We start from the raw sequence: 22,831 nt of genomic DNA on the forward strand, positions 1-22,831 counted from the left end.
TTTGCTTGCTGGAAACAACCAGGTCTTGGGGTTCAGAATTTAGGATTTGTATACATAGCACCAGACCAACCCCCAACAAGCAAGTTAATGGTGAAGTGTGGAGGGGTTTGGAGTACTGGTTGTGTATTCTGGCTGTAGGTGAGGGAAAGAGATGTGTGGGGGAGAGCGACCAGTGTGTGTTTAGGCTGGTCAGTCACTATCATCAGAGATCTGAGGATGGATTCTAGGAGGAGGTATAATCTTAATGGTCTCTGTATCAGTTAAAATGGCAGAGACTTTTCATTACCTAGACAATAGCCCCAGGCTCCCATGGTCTTGATGGCTGGCCAGTAATGGTAGGCCTTTGGCTGTCATACAGGGCAGTGGCCTTGGGTTGTCAGATTCAGATCTTAGAGATTTTTTTGGTTTTGTACTTGGGAAAATTGACATCACTCTGACTAGGCAGAGCAGGGCAATTGACCCAAAAGTGTCTACAATTGGAGCAGAGTCCTGGCAGTCAGTGAGGTCTGGGCAGCTTTCCCAGAGGTCAGTGTTGCCACAATCGAGGTGGAGTCACTGTCATCATTGTGTCCTATCTGTCTTCTTCGGAGACCACAGGGTCTGTGCTAGGCACAAATATGTCTGAAAGGACCTAGAAAAAGGCACAAGACACCTCAAAATAAAGAAGATGTATTTGTCCCTGTGGGACAAAGGGCAGGGAAAAAGAGACAAAGACAGGAAACAGATGAGCAGGAAGGGAAAGGAACAAGCTGGGGAGGGAAGTTGGGCCCAGAGGGACCAAGGACTGCCTTCGGACAGAAACGAGAAAGATACCTACTATAAGCAATATAGTATATACCTACTATAGCAGTTTGTAAACAGAAAAAGGAAATCCCTGTGTTAGGATGTGTTGGCTAATTTTAATTGGGCACGTTAATTAGGTGAGCCAAAAAGAGGGCTTCTGATTGCTGGACTTCAGTACTTTGATAGCTGGACCTTGGTAGGCAGCCTCAGGAGGAGCAAGTGGCCAAATGAGGGACCAGACCTTGGTGGCTACCTTTAGGAATGTAATCTAACAGTTTAGCAAGGCAGAGGGGATGGGGGAAGGGCAAGGCCTGCCAGAGCCACGCTTACCATGCTCAGGCCTACTAGAAAACCCTTCGATGTCTCTATAATTATGAAACACTTTAAATGTCATATTTAGCAGATCTCTGAAGATTTGAGGACCACCTATCTAGTATGTTTAATTTAGGCTTAACTTTGAATTATATATATATATATATATATGTGTGTGTGTGTGTGTGTGTGTGTGTGTGTGTGTGTGTGTACACATTAGGTATGTGTAGTCCAAGAAGGGAGAGAGAAGAGTGGAAAAATGAAACTATGTTGAAGGGAAGTGGAAATAAGAGACTTTTGGCAGTGTAGAACGGAGTGAGATATGAGAGATTTGGGGATCTTGTATTTGTGTAAATGACAAGAGTTTTGATAGAGGAAAAGATTGAGCAGGCAGTTGAGGACAGGGAAGGGTTAAGTTGAGAAAGTGGCTTACAAGGCGGGAGAAGATGGGCATAGGGAGGGGGAGATGATAGGCCATAATTATATTACATCTCCAGGATAGAGGTAAGAGGTAAACCTAGAGAAGGATGAGAGCGCAAGGAAAAAGGAAAACCAACAGCAGAGAATTTGGCTTCAGGAAGGGAGGCCAGAGCAGAGACAGCAGCAGGTGGAGGGTTTACCAACTTAGGCTGGCTCAAGAGTGAGTATGGCTGGTTTTTCATCTGTAAAATTAAGAAATGAGATGAGAAGGGAGGTGGTGCAAGCCTGCGATCTCAGCACTCAGGAGAAGAAGGCAAGTGGTTCATGAGTTCAAAACTACTGTGCTACATAATGAGCGAGACACCATGTGTGGTGGTTTGAATATGCTTGGCCCAGGGAATGGCACTATTAGGAGGTATGGCCTTGTTGGAGTAGGTACAGCCATTTTGGAGGAAGTGTGTCACTGTGGGGTGGGCAATGAGACCCTCCTCCTAACCACATTGGAGCGAGTCATCTCCTAGCAGCTGTCAGACGAAGGCGCAGAACTCTGAGCTCCTTCTTCAGCGCCATGCCTGTCTGGATGCTGCCATGCTCCTGCCTTGATGATAATGGACTGAACCTCTGAACCTGTAAGCCAGCCCCAATTAAATGCTGTCCTTCTAAGAGTTGCCTTGGCCATGGTGTCTGCTCACAGCAGTAAAACCTAACTAAGACACCATGTATGAGGAAATAGTGTTTTCCAGGCAGAACAGGGCATTACGGAGGCTGTGACAGCATACACAAGACCTGCTCAAGGCGAAGCCAGAGAAGATCTTAGCACAGAGGCTAGGAAGTGGATAATAGAGTCCCACCATTGGCCAAGAAGCTGTTCACAATAGCTTGGGGGTGGGGGTAGTGTTTTTTCAATCTGGTGACACTGGGTATATAAGCCCCAATCCAGAGGAGGCCCCATGTTCAAGAGGAGCTAGTCAACACAAATCAGATTCCACATTTCTGGGTTTAATGTTGTTTTTGTTGTTTTAGGGTTTTAAAAGTGAAACAAGAAGGGAGGGAGGTGAGTGTGGATCTGGGTGGAGTAGGGTAAGGTATTAGAATATGGTAAAGATGTATGGAATTCTCAAAGAATAAATAAAACATTTAAAAAGAAAAGGTGACTTCAAAATTAGTAATAATGAGTGTCTAAGCACTTCGTGGGCACTGACTTACTTAACAGCTGTGGAACATTGAACATGGGTCACTATAGACTTAAAGCATATACTAATATTTGTATGATTCATACGTTGAAATTTCAGTGTGATAGTATGAGGTTGGAGAGGAGTGTGGGGTGTGTGTGTGTGTGTAGTGTGTGTATGTGTGTATAGTGTGTGTGTAGTGTGTGTGTGTGTAGTGTGTGTGTGTGTGAGGTGTGTGTGTGTGTAGTGTGTGTAGTGTGTGTGTAGTGTGTGGTGTGTGTGTAGTGTGTGCGTGTGTCTGTGTGTGTGTATGTGTGCGTGTGTCTGTGTGTGTGTATGTGTTGCTAGGGATCTTGTGTATATACAGGCACTCTATTATTGAAATGGTGACCTGGAATATAAGGGTGAGGGGGCTTCTGCGTGAGATTAGGAAACCCTAAGAGGTACTTTCTACTCTGAGGACAAATGAGACCATCTATGATTTTAGAAACGAATACGATATCTTGATCTTGAAGCCGCACACTTCAGAGTATTGTGTTCTATCAGTCAAACTAAATCAGGTGTCATCCATCCAACACCCAGTAAACTGATGGGTGATTATCAATCGGCTCAACCCTCCTTCCCATACTACCTGGCCTTTGCCTCCTCACAAGTTCAGCTTTCTGTTGCTGAACTTCTGGTGTTTAAGTTCTCTAAACGAAACTGAAAGGCGAATTAGAACCTGAATGTAAATGTTTGTTTCCTTTATTACCTACCATAGTCCAAATCTCTTTAATGATACATAATGCAACGAAGTTGGATTCCAAAAGACTGGCAAAGTTGTCTGTGGTCCCCTAGCTGTACCCGTCGCTCTCCGTAGTAGCCCCGAACTTTTATACTGATGGATTTTCTGACTCTCCTCTCCAACCCCGAGTGCCCTGCCCTGTGAGCAAACACCCACGCTGCTTAGGGTGTCATCACGCCACGGAGCAGCCAGGCAACTCCGGGGAGTCCCCTCCTCCTCCCCACCCGGCGCCGGTGACCAGCAGACCTGCGGAAGTCCCGCCCCGGAGCCGCCCCAGCACGCCAGGCTCCGCCCCGTCGCAGCCGCTGTCCGCACGCCGGTGCTGATCCACGTAGAGGCCTCTCGTTGCCCCGGTGCGCTTCCGCGGCCGGAGCGAAGATAGAAGCGCCGAAAGCTCGCAGCCTGGTAGCAGGGCCAGGGCGGCGCCGAGTCCGGCCGAGTCCGGCCCGCGATGCCTCTCGAAGCCGGCACACTCGCCGCCTCCGTGAAGCAGCCAGGCCCCGGGGCCGCCGAGCTCTGAGGCCGCGCTCGTGCCATGGCCACAAGGGGAGGAGGACCGGGCCCCGGCTTCCGGCACCGCGCGCTCCGCGGGCTGCTGCTGCTCTGCCTCTGGCTGCCCGGCGGCCGGCCCGGGGAGCCCGCCGCTCCGCCGTCCGGAGTGGATAGGCTGCTTCAAGACTTTCGCCGGCAGCTACAGCGGGCACGGCCTCGCGAGGAGCTGGAGCCGGAGCTGCTGGGCGGCCCGCGGGAGGATTGCCCGGGTGCGGGCGCTACGGCGGTCTACCGGGCGGTGCCCGATACCATCATCCGCACCCAGGATTCCATCGCGGCGGGGGCCAGCTTCCTGCGCGCACCCGGGAGCGTGCGGGGTTGGCGGCAGTGCGTGGCGGCCTGCTGCTCCGAGCCGAGCTGCTCGGTGGCAGTGGTGCAGCTGCCCCGGGGGCCCAGCGTGCCCGCTCCTATGCCCGCGCCCCGCTGCTACCTGTTCAACTGCACGGCACGCGGCCGCAGCGTCTGCAAGTTCGCGCCGCTCCGCGGGTACCGCACTTACACCCTCAGTCGCGCCGAGGACGCCGCCGGGATCCCTCCCAGGCCAGGTAAGCGCCGCCAGGAGGGTCCCGCCTGCTATCGAGCGTGCAAACTTCTCTGCTTCCAGAGGATTAAAGCTGCGGGTAACCCGGAAAGTGGTTCACATTTTTCTCTGACTTTGGGCTGGTGCTAAGAAAGTGCAATAGAGGGGCAGAAGCAGACAGGGTCCGTTGGGCTGCCTTTGAAAGATAAGGGGGCAGATCGGAGAAGACTGACGGATCAATTTAAGACGATAGCTCAGAACCTTCTTTGTCCCAGTAAAGATTATTTTAGTTTTATTTCGTCTCATAGGTTTTATAAAGCGTGTTTTACCGCAGGAAATAGCAAGGACAAGATTTGATTAGATGCAGAATTGTTCCTAAATACCCATTCCTGCTTCCTGGTTTGGCTCTCTGCCAACACATAGCTGCTTCAGATATAAAAATATGAAGGAAAACTTGTCACTCCATCTCCATTCTTTTCTTCCATCCCTTGCCCAAAAATTTCCCCACATTCGTGACCTTGTTGGTTTTGTGTTCCACTCAATTTAAGGAGGCCAGCTGTGTGTGGAGGGGATTGACGCTCTGTACTGGGGTCTGCTGGGCTCAGTACACAGTGGATAGTGTGTAAAGTTAGTCTCTCTTTAAAAGGCCTAAACAGCTTGCCCTCTGGTTTTTATATCAGTTGCTCTAGGGAAAAAAAAAAAAAAAACAAGACACAATGAAGGGGCAAAGTAGCAGAGAAACGAAATTTATCCCCCCAGGTTCTCTGTGCTCCTCTGACAGAACTTTGCATTGCTACCAGAGCTTTCCTTAAACCCGGGGAAAGAAAAGTAAACAGAATTAAGAGTAAGGCCATAACCAAAAGCCATCTAAGTGTTTTTTTCTCCTCCCTGCCCTCCTTTGTCCTTCTTTTCTCTAGGGGGAGTTTGCCTTGACAACTGGCATGGCCTCCTCTCTGGGTAGCACTGACTAACATTGCCCACTCTCTGGGAAGCGCAGATACACCCAGATTTCTTCAGGTCCTCAGCACCCTGTGGTGCAGCCTTGGCTCCCAGGCTGCACTGATTGACCCTGAATGGAGGGCAAAGGACATTGTACAGACAGACTACCGGGGTCCGCAGTCCAGATGCTTGCCCTGTATGCGTTCTCTGTGTTTGTAAGACTACTTCAGTTTTCCTTTCTGGATTGTTATTTCTTTCCTCCTTCCTTGTGAATCTTGTGAGCATGTGGAGCTTGGGGCTAAATGAGTCAGTGATTTAGCCCTGCTCCTTGCAGGGAGTTGTAACAAGTCTATTAAGAAGACGTAGGGGATTGCTGGATAGGATAGAACAGATTTAGAGTGGTCACCCATCTGCCTCTATATTGGTCACTCTCAGTGAGTTTGATGTTAGAAGCTATTTTAAGCTATTTGCTAGTTCTTGAAACAGCTCTAAGGTCAAATCCTGTTGTCTGGAAGGCTGACCTGGAAAGCAACTTGCCTGAGGGCCACTCAGCAAGTAGTTTGCTGAGCTGAGACCTTCATAGCCCTGAGGGTCTGTTACTCTCAAGCATACTGAGGCGGCTGTTAGAGAAAGTGAGAACATTGTAGGACAGAGTAGGGAGGTATCTTGCTGTGACAGAACCTACCTGCTAGAACTTCTGAATTGAGGAGTGCCTGAGGTCCTCAGTTCTCTGGCTTGAGTCTAGGCTCCTCCCATGCAAGTCCCTGGTAACCATCTTGGACTTGCTTCTGTTCTAGCTCACTGTTGCATAATGACCGAGTGTGGATGTTTCTTGTGATTTTTTTCCGGGTACTATAGGTGTCTATGGTTTCGTTACAGAACCTAGGTTGGCTGGTGTGATTCACTGGAAAGAGCAGTGGGATGCCTTGAGTAAAGGGGACTATGGGGTAGAGGCTGAAGTCCTTAGGATACTGTAGGAGCTGAGAGGCTCTCAGCCTTCGGAGACAAGAACCTTTGCACTGTTTTGACTAAAGTAGCCTGAAATTCAGTGTCTCTGGATAGAGCTTAGAAAGGCAACCCTTTGCAGTCAAACCAAAGCCTTGGGTGAAATTCTAACTTCTCCTTCTCCTTCTCCTTCTCCTCCTCCTCCTCCTCCTTCTTTCTCTCTCTCTCTCTCTCTCTCTCTCTCTCTCTCTCTCTCTCTCTCTCAGTAACCACTTATATTATTCATAAATAATACTAAGATTATTTATTGGCAGTGTTGGAGAAATGTATTGAGACAACTCTGACCGCACACAAATCCCAGATGGATATTTACTTTGTTTGGTTGGTTTTGTTTTTGTTTTTTGAGACAGTTGCTCCGTGTAGCAGAGACCTGGCCATCCTGGACTCTTTTCGTACACCTGGCTGGCCTCAGACTCACAGAGGTCTGCCTCTGCCTCTCTGGTGCTGGGATTGACACTGGCATTCACATCATTTATTTACTTGGTATATTTGTGGACATGCCTGCTACAATGTATGTAGGCAAGACAGAGGCAAATTTGCAGGAAGCTGGTTTTCTTCTTCCATCATGTGGGCCTTGGAGGTGGAATTCAAGTTATCAAATTTACTGAGCCACCTCACTAGCCCTATATACATACACAAGTATTTTGAAATTAAGCCATCGTCTCCTCCATAGTCAGAAAAGCTAGAAGCTAAATTCAGTATTATCTGTCTGGGAGGAAGAAGTCTTCAAATCAGTTAAGTAGAACATCAAAGAAAGATTTTATACAAATTCCCACACACACGTGTACACATGTGTGTCGATAAGTAAGGAACTGCAAACAAGAGTCTAGGAAGTAAGACCTTAAAATGTTAACAGAGCTGAGGGTTGCTTTGACAAAAGTAAATGAACAAAGGATTCAAGGAAACAGTTTCCTGGTGAAGACGTGCAGTGGATAAACACAGGAAATGGCCTTAGCTAGCACACGTGATGGGTCCCCATTACCATCAGAAAGAGTAAAGGAAAAAAATCAAATGTAAATGTCAGCTTACACTCACTAAATTGTAAAAAAAAAAAAAAAAAAACAACAATTAAAAAAAACATAACTTGGCACACTTGTGAGAATCTGTATACTCATGGACATTGACAGTGTAAACTGATACCAACCTCTTAGAAACCAACTAGGAAACAATGTATCCGAGATTTAAAGTACCCGTTCTTCTAGGGCAGTGGTTCTCAGCTTTCCTAATGCTTTAGTACAGATCCTCATGTTGTGGTGACCCAGCCCACCATAAAATTATCTTTGTTGCTACTTCATAACTGTATTTGCTACTGTTATGAAACCTAATGTAAATAATTTTGGAGATAGAGGTTTGCCAAAGGGGTCATGACCCACAGGATGAGAACCACTGTTCTAGTTTTTGGTTTTTTTGTTTTGTTGTTTTTGTTCTTTAACAATAATAATCTGTGCTGGAGAAACAGTATGAGCAATAACGTGATAACTGTGGCATTATTTACAGTGATAAAGTTGATGAGATATAAATGTTTCATTCAGCCTGACAGTAGATGTCAAGTGAGGGAATGCCAGTGGGGCACTTAGCACACTGCATGGTACAAGGTAACTTACCAGGAAGAGGCAGCAAAGATGCACTCACTTCACCCCAGCACTACGGAAGCAGAGGCAGAGGCAGAGGCAGGTGGATCTCCGAGAGTTCTAGGCCATCCAGGTCTATGAAAAGAGTCCAGGACAACCTAGGGCTCTGCTACACAGAGAAACTCTAAGAAAGAAAAAAAGGAAGGAAGGAAGGAAGGAAGGAAGGAAGGAAAGAAGAAAGAAAGAGAGAGGGGGAGAGAGAAAGGAAGGAAGAAAAAAGATATATAAATTATATAATATATAGCATATATTTTATTATATATTATATTATATAATTGTTATACAATTATTTCATTTATTTAATTTAAAATTAATTTTATTAATTAAATTAATTCGTAATCAACACATATATATTATATAATTATTATTATTGTATTTGATCATCAGTATCTGTTGTGTCTGGCCAGCAGATCACAGCCTGGGTTCTAGCCTGGAAAGGCATTTTGGAAACCTGGAAGAGAAGAAGGGCTAGGCAACGAGAGAAAAGATGCAGCTAAGACAGGCATTCTGATCAAAGCTCAATTTTACTATATCAGCATGCAGTTATGAAGGGAAGGGGGGGGGATTCCCGCCAAATAGTCCTGGGGACCAGTAGCAGGGTGACCACATGTATGGCTCCGAACAGCAAAGCGGCAGGTTCCAGCAGTGGGCATGGCAGAACGATTGAGCCGGCAAGCTCAATCCAGGTGTAAACAGTGGAACCCTTAAGGCTGGGGGAGGGGAGGCTACAAGTATCCTATGGGAAAGATAGATGGGACTCCGAATACTTAAGATATTGAGAATTGTTCTGGAATTATGGATATGTTTTTTCTTCAGTGATGCAATTTAAGAAATGATTGATTCTCCAGCCTGAAAGGAAAAACAAACAAGCACAGAAAGGCGGGATGCCTTCCCTGTCTTCCCTGCTCTGGCCCTGTAGCTTGTTTTTTGATCCCCTAGCCAGTGTGTGTGGCACAGATTCAGAAGGTCACTCAGGAAAGCTCCATTCACAGCAGGGTGTTGGGAAGCACGGGGCTTATTTCACCTCCATGGGTCTTACCCACTGTGTTTAGTTTCCAAAACAAATCAATGTTCCCACAGTACTTAGCATGCTCAATTACATATTTTTTGTATGAAAATTCGAAATTACATTTATCACACTCTTGGAGAGTGTTGTGCTTTCTTTGCTTCCAGGACTGTTTCTGTGTAGATAAGCTCTGGTTTGTTTCAAAATACATTTAACAGTGTAATTAGCCTGACTGGACCTGGGGAGAAATTGTTTTCTCAGAAGTCATCAGGGGTCAAGGTAGACTGAGGATTTCCCGGGGCTCCGAAGTCCCAGCTGTGATGCACTTAAACAAAAGCCAGTGACGCCTGGGACTTCTCTTCAGGGGAGGCAAGATCGACTTGTGTCCTGACCAGCAAGATATTTCAGTGCTTTCCTGATTCTTCCATGTAAAACCTTTGAATAATATATTTTTTAAAAATATTATTGGGAGCTGGAGAGATGGCTCAGTGGTTAAAAGTACTGGCTGCTCTTCCAGAGGGCCTGGGTTCAATTCCCAGCCCCCACATGGCCAATCACAACTGTCTGTAACTCCAATTCCAGGGGATCTGACAATATCACACAGACACGCATGCTGGAAAAACACCAATGCATATAACTTAAAAGTACATCATTAAAAATTTACTTATAAATTAGGGCTGGAGAGATGGCTCTGAGGTTAGGAACACTGGGTGCTCTTCCAGAGGTCCCGGTTGTTTCCAGCAACCACACGGTGGCTCACAGCCATCTGGAATGGATATGTGTATATATGGTTACTTAGTTTTCTATAGCTGCGGCAAACAGCTGGCACTCCATAGTTCCTCTTCCACGTGTGTCATTGCTAAAAGTCCATGTCAGAACAGGATGCTGGGTTACTGTTTGCATGTATAAAGGGGACACAATGGAAGTTTGCAGGAAGATAGATTTCAGTTGATTATTTATTCTCTTTGAGGTGTGTTTGTTTGTTTGTTTGTTTGTTTTTGATGGGCTAATCTACAGACAAGCTATTGCTGTTCATCAGCTGGGGAATCAGAGAGGCATGCCTCTCCTGTCTCTTCTCTTTCACAGATGAGGACAAGCCTCCTGTAAGCAAGGCTGGGAAGGATGTGGTTTTACATCTGCCCACAGACGGGGTAGTTCTAGATGGTCGAGAAAGCACGGACGACCACGCCATTGTCCTTTATGAGTGGACGCTGCAGCAGGGTGACCCATCGTCAGTGGACATGAAGGTGACTCTTCTTGTTCTTGCTAACAAAAACTGATGTTTCTGGGAAGCGGTTTTCTGTAATGTCCTTCGTTGTCAGTCCTTAAATGCACATAAACAAGCAGAGTGTGCTTAAAATGAACAAATCATAAAATCAATTATCCTAAAAATGATTGTTCTGTAAAGTCCCTTTGGCGCTCAGTATAAACTGACTGTTTGCTTGGATGCTTGCCAGAGTCTTGCTCCTTTAGCTCAGAGGAGAAGACTTAGGCTGTGTTTCAATAATTCTGGTTCCTTTTTTAAAAAGATTTCTTTTTTCTTAGTATAAGATTTGGGTAGTGGCCAAGTATGATGGCACATGCCTGTAATTCTAGTACTCAGTGGGTTTAGGCAGGAGGATCACAAGTTCAAGGCCAATCTAGACTATGTCACCAATTCCTGGCTATCCTGGATTAAAATTTTTCCCAGAAAGTATGAAAGGAAGGAATGTAAAGAGGGAGGCAATAATAATAGAATGAATTCTTTTTTTACGTGATCTGAAAGCATTGTACACAGCAGATAATCCTACTCATGGACACTGTGCTAAGAAGTGAGGTGGGCACAGCATAAGGCTATCCTGATTCCTCCTGCTCTCTTGCCTTCCAGCAGACTCCCTTGGCCACAGCTAGATTTGCTGTGGGTGAAAACAAACCATTAGTGAGGGGATGCCTACATATACCAGCCATGAGACGGTTGGAGCTGTTTTAGAGAGGAACACTTTCAGACTTGAGAACCACACTGCCTTAGAAGATGAGGTAGTGAAAAGCCAGTTTGTGCCTGACCGGAACCACAACAAAGCAGCAATCAGCTGGTCCCACTACATTGACCTCAGTGATGGTGCTTTTGCTTAGCGATGAAATAACTTTAGGATTGGACCTGTTCAGAATTGTCCCAGCCTGTCACTCAGTCCTTCCTAGAGCACAGCACCCCAGAGTCATCCTTCAACTTTCCCAGAAGCATCTTATACATCATGCCCTATATCGGTGCTTCTCACCCTTCCTTACACTGCAACCCTTTAACACAGTTCCTCATGTTGTGGTGACCCCTCCAACCATAAAATTATTTTGTTGCTACTTCATAACTATAATTTTGCCACTGTTATGAATCATAATATAATATCTGATACACAAGTGTCTTAATTAGGGTTTTACTGCTGTGAACAGACACCATGACCAAGGCAACTCTTATAAGAACAGCATTTAATTGGGGCTGGCTTACACATTCTTAGATTCAGTCCATTATCATTAAGGTGGGAACATGACAACATCCAAGCAGGCATGGTGCAGGAGTTGCTGAGAGTTCTATATCTTCATCTAGCAGAATACTGTCTTCCAGGCAGCTAGAATAAGGTTCTTAAAACCCACGCCCATAGTGACACACCTATTCCAAGGCCACACCTCCAAATAGTGCCACTCCCCGGGGCCAAATATATTCAAAACACTACAACAGGGTAGCTGATATGTCACCCCCAATGGGGTCATGACCCACAGGTTGAGAACCTTGGTCCTAGCATACTGTTAATCAGCTCTACTTAGGCAAACAGTCTATACTTGGCTGTATGTCACTAGACTTCCCTTTAGAAAATGCTGAACTCATCCTTTTATTCTGTTAAAAAAACAAAAAACAAACTTGTACTGATTTTCATACCATCTACCTTCTAGCGTCATCTAGATTTTCTTAGTTGTGTATTCTTCATAAAACCTGAAGCCCCTAATGGAATTCCTCATGTATGCTGTGGTTCCTTCTGACCCATGTTAATACCCTCTTGTGTTCTGAACATTGGTCCCAGTGCCTGTTAATGAAGCCAGTTGCATGAACGGTGGTAGTAGCTGTGTCACAGGATAGGGTCACGCTGAGTCTCCTGCTAACAAGGTTTCTACCACCGGCTTCCTCTTTCTGCGGGAGTGCCGCAATCACGGCCTCCCCTTCCCTGTGTCTGTATGCATGACTGACTGCCCCTGTGCAGGACCTCCTTTCTGTCTGTCTGTCTTCTTTACATTTCAACCTTTTGGTTTAATTTGTAAATCAGAAGTCATTTCTACCTTGGAGTGTCATCTATCATTTGTTATTATTTCTGTTCCAAAGTTATTTATATATCATTTCTAAGGAGAAAAGAGGAGCTGATGGCTCTTTGTGGGGAAGGGGGCAGTGTCCATGTTTGTGGGTGCTCCTGGGCCTCTGTGCTCCACTCTCGTCCCTAAACCTGTTTGTATGGCAGGTGCCTCAGCCAGGAACCCTGAGGCTGTCCCGCCTGAAGGAAGGAGCTTACATCTTCCAGCTGACTGTGACTGACTCCGTGGGTCAGAGAAGCTCAGATAACGTCTCTGTGACTGTGCTTCCCAGGCCCTACTCCACGGGAGGTGAGAAGAAAGCCAGTCCTTCCTTCCATTGAGTCCCCCATGGCCAGCCAAGCCCAGCTGGTCATGGAAGGATGGTATCAGTGAGATTTACACACTGGGGTCCCGTTTCACGGGCTCCTCCATCTTACTTTCAGTGCTTGAAGTTTTTGCTGAAAATGAAATAGCAAACACAGGTTCTGTGTTTAGGACCATTTGGATTCCACTGATTAGAGTGTAGAGAACGTTCTCAGGACATGGCCCAAGAGGTAGGGGTCCTGTGTGCTGACCTGCCTTTGCTCTTTGACCTTGTTAAGGTCTTTCCTAGGAGAGAGTTTAATGTAAAGATTGAGGGTCTTTCTGATATGCTTGTTTTAAGTGTTTAACCAAAGACTACGGTTTAAACAGTCCAGCCAATGGAATCAGAGGGTAGAACGGTGGTTAAAAGCTAGGGTCAGTATGTAGGAAATACTTGTAAATATTCCCAATAAATAGAATGAGCTAAAAGACTAAGTTTAAATATTCTTACTGGGCTGGTGAGATGGCTCACTGGGTAAGAGCACCCAACTGCTCTTCCGAAGGTCCAGAGTTTAAATCCCAGCAACCACATGGTGGCTCACAACCATCCGTAACCTAGATCTGGTGCCCTCTTCTGGAGTGTCTAAAGATAGCTACAGTGGACTTACATATAATAAATAAATAAATCTTTTAAAAAAAAAACAAAAAACAAAAAACAAAAAAATATTCTTACCACAAAAAAATTAGTAAATATGGTGATATAGATTGTTTACTGACTTGATCTAGTTAGTGCTAAATATATATATACAAATATAGTATATGTATATATACATGTATGTATATTATACGCACATCAACATATACCCTTGGGTGCCATATATCTACATCCTTTTGTCCATCAATTAAAAATAAAATATGGGGTGTGGGGAGGAAAGGCATAATCAATAAAGACTAATCAATAGTTTATGTAATAAACCACTTAAAATATAAGAAAGAAAAACACGTGGTTAATGACTCCAGTTGGACTGAAATATGGAAAGTAGAAAAGCCCTGCTCAGTCTGAGGCCAGCCTGGTCTACAGAGTGAGTTCCAGGACAGCCGGGGCTACACAGAGAAACCCTATCTCTCAAAAAATAAAAAAAAATTTAAAAAAAAAGTTTTACAGAAGCCAAGTGGTGCTGGTACATGCTCTTAATCCCAGCACTCGGGAGGCAGAGGCAGGCAAATCTCTGAGTTCGAGGCCAGCCTGGTCTACAGAGTGAGCTCCAGGACAGCCCGGGCTACACAGAGAAACCCTGTCTCGACATAAAAAGACAAATCCAAAACAATAACAAAAAAGGAGTCAGTGTGGTGCTATTCCTACCTGATCACTTGCTGGATCAGTTAGAGAGTGTACTATAAAGTCACACATGAAATACCATGTATAAACAGTGGCAGACAGGTGGGGACATAAGACAGGACTTTCTGTCTCCTTCACACACACACACACACACACACACACACACACACTATAACCTGGTTCAGGTTTTGAGTATATTGGTTGTTCTTACACCTTTTGAATGCATGTGAGGAGCCTTCTCTGCAGATAGCAGGCTGGAGAGAGAGCCTTTAACATGAGTTAGCACAGTGGTTTCAAATAGGGATGAACCCCACCTGATGCTGAGCACATTTTTAGGGCAAGAAAACAAGACACTTGAACTTTTAATTTTACTCATTTTCAACCTTCTGAAAATTTTCAGTGTGTTTAATAAGGTGTGTGATGTCTTTTATTCTGTGTGTACGTGTGTGTTCACTCAGTGTGTGTGCCTGCACATGCACACTCATGTGTGAAGGTCAGAGGACAGCTTACCGAGAATGTTGCTCTCTTTCCAGCCTTTGAGTTCCTGGAATTGACCTCATGTTTTCAGGCCTGGTGACAAGCACCTTTACCCACTGAGCCATCCTGCTGTCCCCTTGGGTCTAGTGTCTCAGAACACCAGCACATGCAAATAATTTATGAGTAAATTTGAGATGTGTGTTTATTACAATGCTTAAAACATTTGGAGACCGCTATTCCAGAAACAGATTAAATATAAATGCTGATCTGTCTCTAAAACTACATAGAAGTAAGGAGAACCCTGCAGTCTGGGGCTTTCCTGTCACATGAGTAAGATTGCTTGGTGATCAGCGCCTTTCTTTTCGCTTGCTCCCCCTGGTGGCTGTCGCTGACCCTGCAGGCCTAAGATTTCAAGGAGACCAAACTGATCGCTGTCTTAGCAGCTCCTGCGCTATTTCCTTCCTTTCTTTAGTTCTCCTTTAGGATCAAGCGCTCTTCCAATCACCTTGCACCCAGACAGGGTCACTTTCCAGTCTTCTAGTTGACAGCTTTTCAATAAAATCAGTGTTAGATTCCGTCTGTGCACATCAACTATGCTTAGCTTTTGCTGTTAGTGGAATGTCTTATAATCTGCCAGTCATGTTCCTGAAAGAGCCATTTAGTCGTTCCTGTTACTATAACATTGTAGGATTCCAGGGGGCTGGAGAGATGGCACAATGGTTAAGAGCACTGGCTGCTCTTCCAGAGGGTAGGGGTTCAATTCCCAGTACCCACATGGCAGCTCACAACTGTCTGTAACTCCTGGCCCAAGGGATCCTATACACTCACACAGATATACATGCAGTCAAATCACCAGTGTACATAAAATAGAAGTAAATAAATAAGAAACTAGAGGGAGGGCCATTGTGTGACCGCTGCTGCAGGCGCTTGCTCCGAGTAGCCCTGCGGCTCTGCTTCTGCCATGATGATCCACGGCTTTCAGAGCAGCCACCAGGACTTCTCCTTCGGGCCTTGGAAGCTGACGGCGTCCAAGACTCACATCATGAAGTCTGCGGATGTGGAAAAGTTGTACCTACAACAGATCATATAGATACAGAAAAATTGAAAGCCAGAGAACAGATTAAATTTTTTGAAGAAGTTCTCCTGTTTGAAGATGAATTGCATGATCATGGTGTTTCCAGCCTGAGTGTGAAAATTAGAGTGATGCCTTCCAGCTTCTTCCTGCTGTTGCGGTTTTTCCTGAGAATTGATGGGGTGCTCATCAGAATGAATGACACGAGGCTTTACCATGAGGCTGACAAGACCTACATGTTACGAGAATATACATCCAGAGAGAGCAAAATTGCTAATTTAATGCATGTTCCACCTTCCCTCTTCACGGAACCTAATGAAATATCACAATATTTACCAATTAAGGAAGCAGTTTGTGAGAAGCTTGTATTTCCAGAAAGAATTGATCCTAACCCAGTGGACTCACAAAGCATGCCCTCAGAATAAAATGTGGTACAGCAGACTCTCTCCATGTGGAACCTGACTGGATACCTTGGCTATTTGTAGGGGTATTTTTATTATGAGAATTAATTTCCTTGCTTATGCGCAGATTTTCTGTAGCCTTAAAGGAAAATAAAAGATTGCTGCAGGCAGGTTCCGCTCAAAAATAAATAAATAAATAAATAAATAAATAAATAAATAAATAAGAAACTGTAGGACTCCTTAAGGCCGGCTTCTAGCTGGGTGCCTTTCATGACTATCACCCGAGTTGCCTGGTTTGGTTTGTATTATTACATTTATGTATTTTTGCCAGGTATGGTGGTACACACCTTTAACCCTAGTGCTCAGGAGGTAGAGGCAGGTGGATCTCTGTGAGTTAGAGGCCAGCCTAGTCTACAGATTAAGTTCCAGAACAGAGAAATCCTGTCTTGAAAGACCAAATATATATGTATGTGTGTACATACACACACTATATACATATATATACACACACATACATATTCAGTTTTATGTGCATTGGTGCTTTGCCTGCATGCATGCCTATGGCAGGCGTTGGAGCCCCTGCAACTGGAGGTACATACAGTTGTAAGCTGCCATGTAGGTTCTGGTGCTCCAGGCGAGCAGCCAATGCTCTTAATCCCTGAGCCATCCTCCAGCCCCCATCTGATTCTTATTTAGCAAAGTTGTCTTAATCAAAAGTAGAGAAAACTGCCTTTCAAGGAAATGCCTGTAGCTCCTTTGAATTTTACTGCAAGACTAGAAGCTCCTGAAATTCCCAAGAGGGAAAACTACCATCATTTCACAAAAATATATTCCTCTACAGCACTAACAACCTGGTTGTCTACGCATAGGAGTCAACAGCAGAAAGGTAATCTAGTTAAAAAAAAAAAAGTCTTAGAGAAAAGGAATTTGCCAGAGGTAGTGGTGCCATGCAGACTTTTAATCCCAGCACTCGGGAGGCAGAGGCAGGCTCTGTGAGTTTGAGGTCAGCCTGGTTTTACAGAGCTAGTTCTAGGATAGCCAAGGCTACATAAAGAAACCCTATCTAAAAAAAAAAAAGTAAACAAGACTTGAGAACACAGACTATATAACATGGTGTTGCTCCTGAAGCAGGTCATCCATGGTTAGGATAGTGTCAAGTGACCCACCTGAGAAGGGGGCTCCACGGTAGATGAACAAGTGAATGGATGCCAAATAAGTGGGGTCAAAGGAACCAGGGCAGCAAAGGACACCCTTCTGGCAGAGAGCTCTGGGGCAATGAGAGTCCAGTGAGAGGTGACAGAGGGACCCTCTGACCTGTTGTGCCAATTCTGTCACGTCAGTATCCCTGCCACTTTACCCTGCTTCCTGTCCCCTTCCCCAGTCACCCTGCATCCCTGTGACCTGAGACTTGTTCACAAACAGGATGCTCCAGTGCCTGCTCGCGCTACCATTTCTTCTGTGACAGTGGCTGCTGTATTGACATCGCCTTGGCTTGTGATGGCGTGAGGCAGTGTCCTGACGGGTCTGATGAAGACTTCTGTCAAAACTGTGAGTCAGTGCATGGTCTTATCAGGCAGGGACTGGAAGGGGTAGTAGTGTAGGCAGGTCAATGTCTGTAAAATATCACACACATAACATGCACTTTTTAAAGCCTGAAGCGGGGCTGGCAAGACGACTCAGTGAATAAAGGCTTTGCTGAAGCCTAATGGCCTGATGATCTGAGTTCAAGCCCCAGGGCCCACGTGGTGGGAAGAGATAATCAGCTCTCACAAGTTGGCCTCTGATCTCCACCATGTAGTGTAATACACTTAAAAAAAACCTAAAAAACCTGAAGTACATTAATAATTGCCTTGATAATTGTGTTTGTGTGTGTGTGTGTATGTGAGAGATATGAGAGATACAGTCTTACCATGGAACTGACCTCACACTCACAATCCTCTAGCCTTAGCCTTCTGAGTTCTGAGATTATAGGCATGGACCTATAGGCACACTTGGCATGTTTTTATAATTTCTCAGGATTGTTTGACACATTGGAGTATGGCTAAGTTAGACCTATAAATCACTTTGTATAAGGTCATGTACCTAAAAGTAACATAAGAAAGAAGGGCTGCAATGAGCCACCCAGTCAAGTCTGGTGTAAGAACAAAAGGTGTAGGAGCTGAGGACGTAGCTCCGCAGTCAGGTGCTTGCCTCGAGTGCATGAGGTCCAAGGTTCAGACCCCATTGTAACCAAAGTAGAGAGACTGGAAAAGCAAAACAAAAACCCAAGACTATAGTGTTGAGTATGCCCTCATCCATGTTAGGAAGCCACCGGAAGAGAAAAGAACACATTGCCCATCTACAAACTAAGCAGTCGTTTTAGTGGGCTCTGCCTGTTTTAGCTGAGTGAGTTAGTAGTCTTAAATGTCCATGACTTTAAATCAACTGTAGATACAGTGGTTTTAGTTAGCATTCAGAAGAGAAATCCAAAGCTGACATGATAGTTCTTCAGCATCCGTGTTAAAAAAAAAAAAAAAAAAACTGCAAGAGTGTCATCATGTGATGGTGATCCTAGATCTGGGGAGGCAGAGGCAAGAGGATCGAGGAAGCCTACTGGTCAGCCAGGCTAGCCTGCCTGATGAGTTCCAAGTTCTAGGCCAGTAAGAGAATCTGTCTCAGACACAGAGGTTGGTGGCACCTAGGGAACAGCAGGGTTGCCTTCTGGCTGCCACATGCAACGGGGAGAGAGAGAGAGAGAGAGAGAGAGAGAGAGAGAGAGAGAGAGAGAGAGAGAAAGGCCCAGCAAGTAACTGAGTTCTTCCACAGTGGCTCTTGACCGCAAGTTGGTGACACACACAGTGGCTACTTCTGCCCAGCCAGGAGCCACGGGATTAAATGAAGGTGAAGGAGACCCCAAGTTGGAAAAATCCCAGAGAGCCACTACCCACAACCAGCCAGCTACTGTATCCCACCCAGAGACGAGGATCCACTCCACCCAGAAGGCGCCAGAGGGTCAGATTAATCCTGTCCAGCCAGGTAAGGACTCGAGTTCTCCGTGACTGTCTCTCATCCGTTGATATTAACATGGTTCAAAGTTATATTTTATGCTTGAAGACCATCAGGGAAATATGCTCCAAAGATGAAACTTGAAATGAAGAATTTGGCCAAACAAAGCAAAACAAAACAAAAAACAACGCTGCATTTGTAGTAATGAATTTATAATTAAGGATGGAGCTGTATATAAGTGGAAGAGCCCCTGTCTCGCATCCAGAGGCCTTGGTTTGACCCCCAGCACTGAAGAGAAATGAACTGTTGACTGATGGAAAGGAATGCCTGGTAAAAAGTCCCCGAGGGATGGTGAGAATCTAGGACAGGTGAGCACCAAAGTTCAAGGCTGCTCACGTTCCATCTGTGAGAGTAGCAATACAGTGCCGTGAAACAGCTCAGTGCATACAGGCACTTGCTGCAAATCCTGACAACCTCACTCCACACTCAGGGCCTCACTTGGTGGAAGGAGAGAGCTGAGTCCTGCAGGTTATCCTCTGACCTCCACACATGGCCCTGGCATATGTGCATGCCCCCTCCCTACACACATACAAAATAAACAACTGTTTAAAAAAAAGTTAATGGCAGGATATTTGCATCAGTCCTACACATATCCTCCTGTATACTGTAAACCATCCCCAAGTTACTTATAACTCCTTATATAATGTAAGTCTAAATAAATAATTCTTATACTGTATATTTTAGGGACTAATGACAAGAAAAACAATCTCTGTATGTGTTCAGTTATAGGCACCATTTTTGTGTGTGTGATGAGGATTAAAGTCAGGGATTTATACATGCAAAACATACTGACCCACTGAAATGCACCCTCGGCCTCAGAAACAGGTGTCTAAAGATTACACAGGGCATGTATAAATGTTTGGTTGCACAGGGAGTGTGTGCTGGAATGCCCCAAGCCTCTGGCATTTGGGAGTACAGAGCTCCAATGTGGCCTGTGTTTGTTCAGCATCTCTTGGCACAATGGCCAGACTGTCATCAATGTGGTTGCAGCTGCAGGGCCTGTTCTCTGTGTGGTCCAAGTCATTCACTAACAATGCTGTCTTCTTGTATCCAGTCTAGCTGGAGGAAGGAAGTCAGGTTTCCAGGCCTACAGAGTGGCATAAAGGAGTGTTGTGTACCCGTTGACATAGGCTTTTGTTATTGGCAACTCAAGAATTTGTGGGTTCTGTAGCAGATCAGCCAAGTCCTTCGAGGACTGGGTTGAAACATGAAAAAAACAAACATTTTCTGCACACAGGTGTGGTGTTTTTCCTCTACTAGATATGCCAGTGCCTCAGGCCATGGCTTATCTCTGGGGTACCTGTCATATAAAAGGGCTTTGTTTTTAGAATATTTATTTATTTATTTATTTATATAACACTAGGAGTCCAACTCTGAGCCTCATACATTGTAAACTACTCTACCAGCTTTAAGGACATTATTATTTACTTTGAGATTCAAATCTTATCTTACTTGTTACTCTTTTTAACGTATTTATTTATTATTATTTTTATGATAGAAGAGAAAGTTTATTATAAATACATGGGAAGGCAAAGCCAGAGGCAGGGACATCTGGGAGAGTACAGCGTGGAGATGATCAGACCGAGCTAGCCCATGAAGGGACAGGGGAATCAGGTACAGCAGTCAGGAGGCCAAAAATACAAAAAGGACACTTGTTACTCTTCAAGGCTTACCTTGACTGGACTCAGAAGTAGAGCGCTCGATGGTGACAGCCTACACCTCTTGGCAATCTGTGGCGTTTTCCCTTGGAGTCTTGGTTCCCTTCACTGTACGTTTAGCACATCCTGCAGTGTCCTCCTTGCTTGACTTAGAGAATTGTTTCTTTAGAGCAATCATCGCCAAGTCAAGGACATGTGAAATAATGTTAAATCTTGGGTGCTGTGGTCCTGGGCTTCTTACTTTCTTTGTTTGAGGGCTTTCAGACAGCATATTGGTGTACACCATCTTCCTTAGAGAGATTAAAAACCTTCAGTTTCTCCTAGCTCTTTTATACACCAACCACGAGGCACAGTGATATCTGTCAGTCCAGGAATATCCTCTCCCTCATTTTAACAATAAGTGAAAATGTAAGTTTGAGAACACGCAAATGGCATCCCCAATGCATCCTTGAACAGACTTGCATTTCCTCTATCCAGTATCCTTGGTCTATAATGAGACTGCCCCTTACTCAACAGCAGGCACACTCTGTCATGGGTCAGGACACCTCACTCCATGGGAAAACCTTGCTTGTCATTCTCACCGCTGCTTCAGAAGAGATAACCCAGGTGCTCCTCACCCAGTGGCAGCAGCTGCTTCTGTGACTATGTGCCTCTCAGAGCATGAAGCTTGCATCCATCACCCATTTCTATGAGTTTCTGACAGCCAGTGGTGGAGAAAGAGATACTCAACTTCATCTTGAAATGACTGGCCTCCTAAAGGTGCCACAAAAAAAAAATGAGCCTAAAGACTTGTTTTTAAAGGTTTCTCTCTTTTATGTTCTTGTCTAGACTTCTCACGGTTTGTGTTGTGGGGGAACTGTTTGGAATCTGTATGATCGAAAACCTAGGAAAGTAGTTTGTATCTATGAAAATGTGATCTATGAGGCAGCTGTAAAAGCGTGTGTCCTCCCAAGATGGTGCCAGGAATCCAACAGCATGGCTAGTGTGAGGAGGTTCATTTATCACAAACTCTAATAGCATAATGTTAGATTGCCTTCTTATGGATACACGCACCCTACTGGGACACAACAGATAGGATTCATCCCCTGAGAAGTGAGTTCCCATCAGCTGGCAGAGCTGTTAAGGCATCCGCAGAATGTAGTGTCGTTATGTCCATCCATCCATCCATCCATCCATCCATCTATCCATCCATCCATCCATCCATCCATCCATCATCATCATGTCCCCCACCCCCACCTGGCCTTAAAGATTCATAAGATCCTCCACTGTGCCATCTGTCTCTGGTTTGTAGCCAGAAGTCTCCTCAGAACCTCCACTATTGCCTGCCTGCCTGCCTATCTGTCCGTCCCTGGCATTAATAACTCTTCTAAGAAACTCCATAGTCCTCAACAATCCATCTCAGTGTCCTTGAACCGCTCACCCCTCATCTAAACCTAACACAAAGGATACTCAAGGGCTAGTTCCATGAGATTTTGAGACCCTTTTTCCTTGTTTACATCTTTAGAAAGTCATTTATATCAACCAGCGGACTTCTTTATGTATCTACCTTTTGGGCACAGGAAGAGATGGTGATCTTAGAATACTACCCTACAGAAAAACATAGTCCTTGCAGTGACTGAGGACGAGGGAGGGATCCCAGGGACTTAAACCAGGCAGAGCCTTGTGCATGCTAACACAGCTCTGAGGCTGCACTGTGTGCCCTCCCCAGGTGTGTTATTAAGCTTCCTTTGTCAGGAGAAAAAATGATAATCATGTTTTGTTTAAATCACTTCTAGGCCATTTGAGAGAACCTCTTCAAAGCTTACTGGGACTTCAGTCTGAAAATGAACAAAGGGAACAAGAAAATCGCTTAGTGGTAGCGCACAAGCCTAGCTTGCTGTGCAAACCCCTGAATTCAATATTTAGTATGTGTCATGTGCAAACCTTTTCCCAAAGTTTTACCATGCTTAAATGTGTAAAAAGGATAAACCACAAAGTCAGATTCTTGAAGTTTTGACCCAGCACCTGAAATGGTGCTGACCAAGTTTCTTCACCTCACATAGAGTGCCCCCCACCCCCTGCTCCCCCACCCCCGCTCCCCCTACCCCTGCTCCCCCATCC

General features: G+C 45.1%; 1 protein-coding gene and 1 pseudogene across 2 annotated transcripts in view; both read left to right on the forward strand.

Annotated features, from left to right (window-relative positions):
* The first annotated feature begins 3,748 nt into the window (after nt 1-3,748).
* Lrp11 (LDL receptor related protein 11) overlaps nt 3,749-22,831 on the forward strand; it is a 34,025-nt gene continuing 14,942 nt past the window's right edge. Inside the window, exons 1-6 of the mRNA XM_021174499.2 lie at nt 3,749-4,568; nt 10,211-10,371; nt 12,604-12,745; nt 17,451-17,576; nt 18,834-19,043; nt 22,507-22,586. Coding sequence (XP_021030158.1) covers nt 4,007-4,568; nt 10,211-10,371; nt 12,604-12,745; nt 17,451-17,576; nt 18,834-19,043; nt 22,507-22,586 — 1,281 coding nt within the window. The 5' untranslated portion in view covers nt 3,749-4,006. The remainder of the gene's footprint in view (nt 4,569-10,210; nt 10,372-12,603; nt 12,746-17,450; nt 17,577-18,833; nt 19,044-22,506; nt 22,587-22,831) is intronic.
* On the forward strand, nt 12,979-16,198 carry LOC115032143 (annotated as a pseudogene). Its single transcript, XR_003837790.1, has 2 exons — nt 12,979-12,990; nt 15,441-16,198. The product of XR_003837790.1 is annotated as a TIP41-like protein pseudogene (transcript).

This window comes from Mus caroli, chromosome 10 (assembly GCF_900094665.2).
Source record: "Mus caroli chromosome 10, CAROLI_EIJ_v1.1, whole genome shotgun sequence".
Classification (NCBI taxonomy): domain Eukaryota; kingdom Metazoa; phylum Chordata; class Mammalia; order Rodentia; family Muridae; genus Mus; species Mus caroli.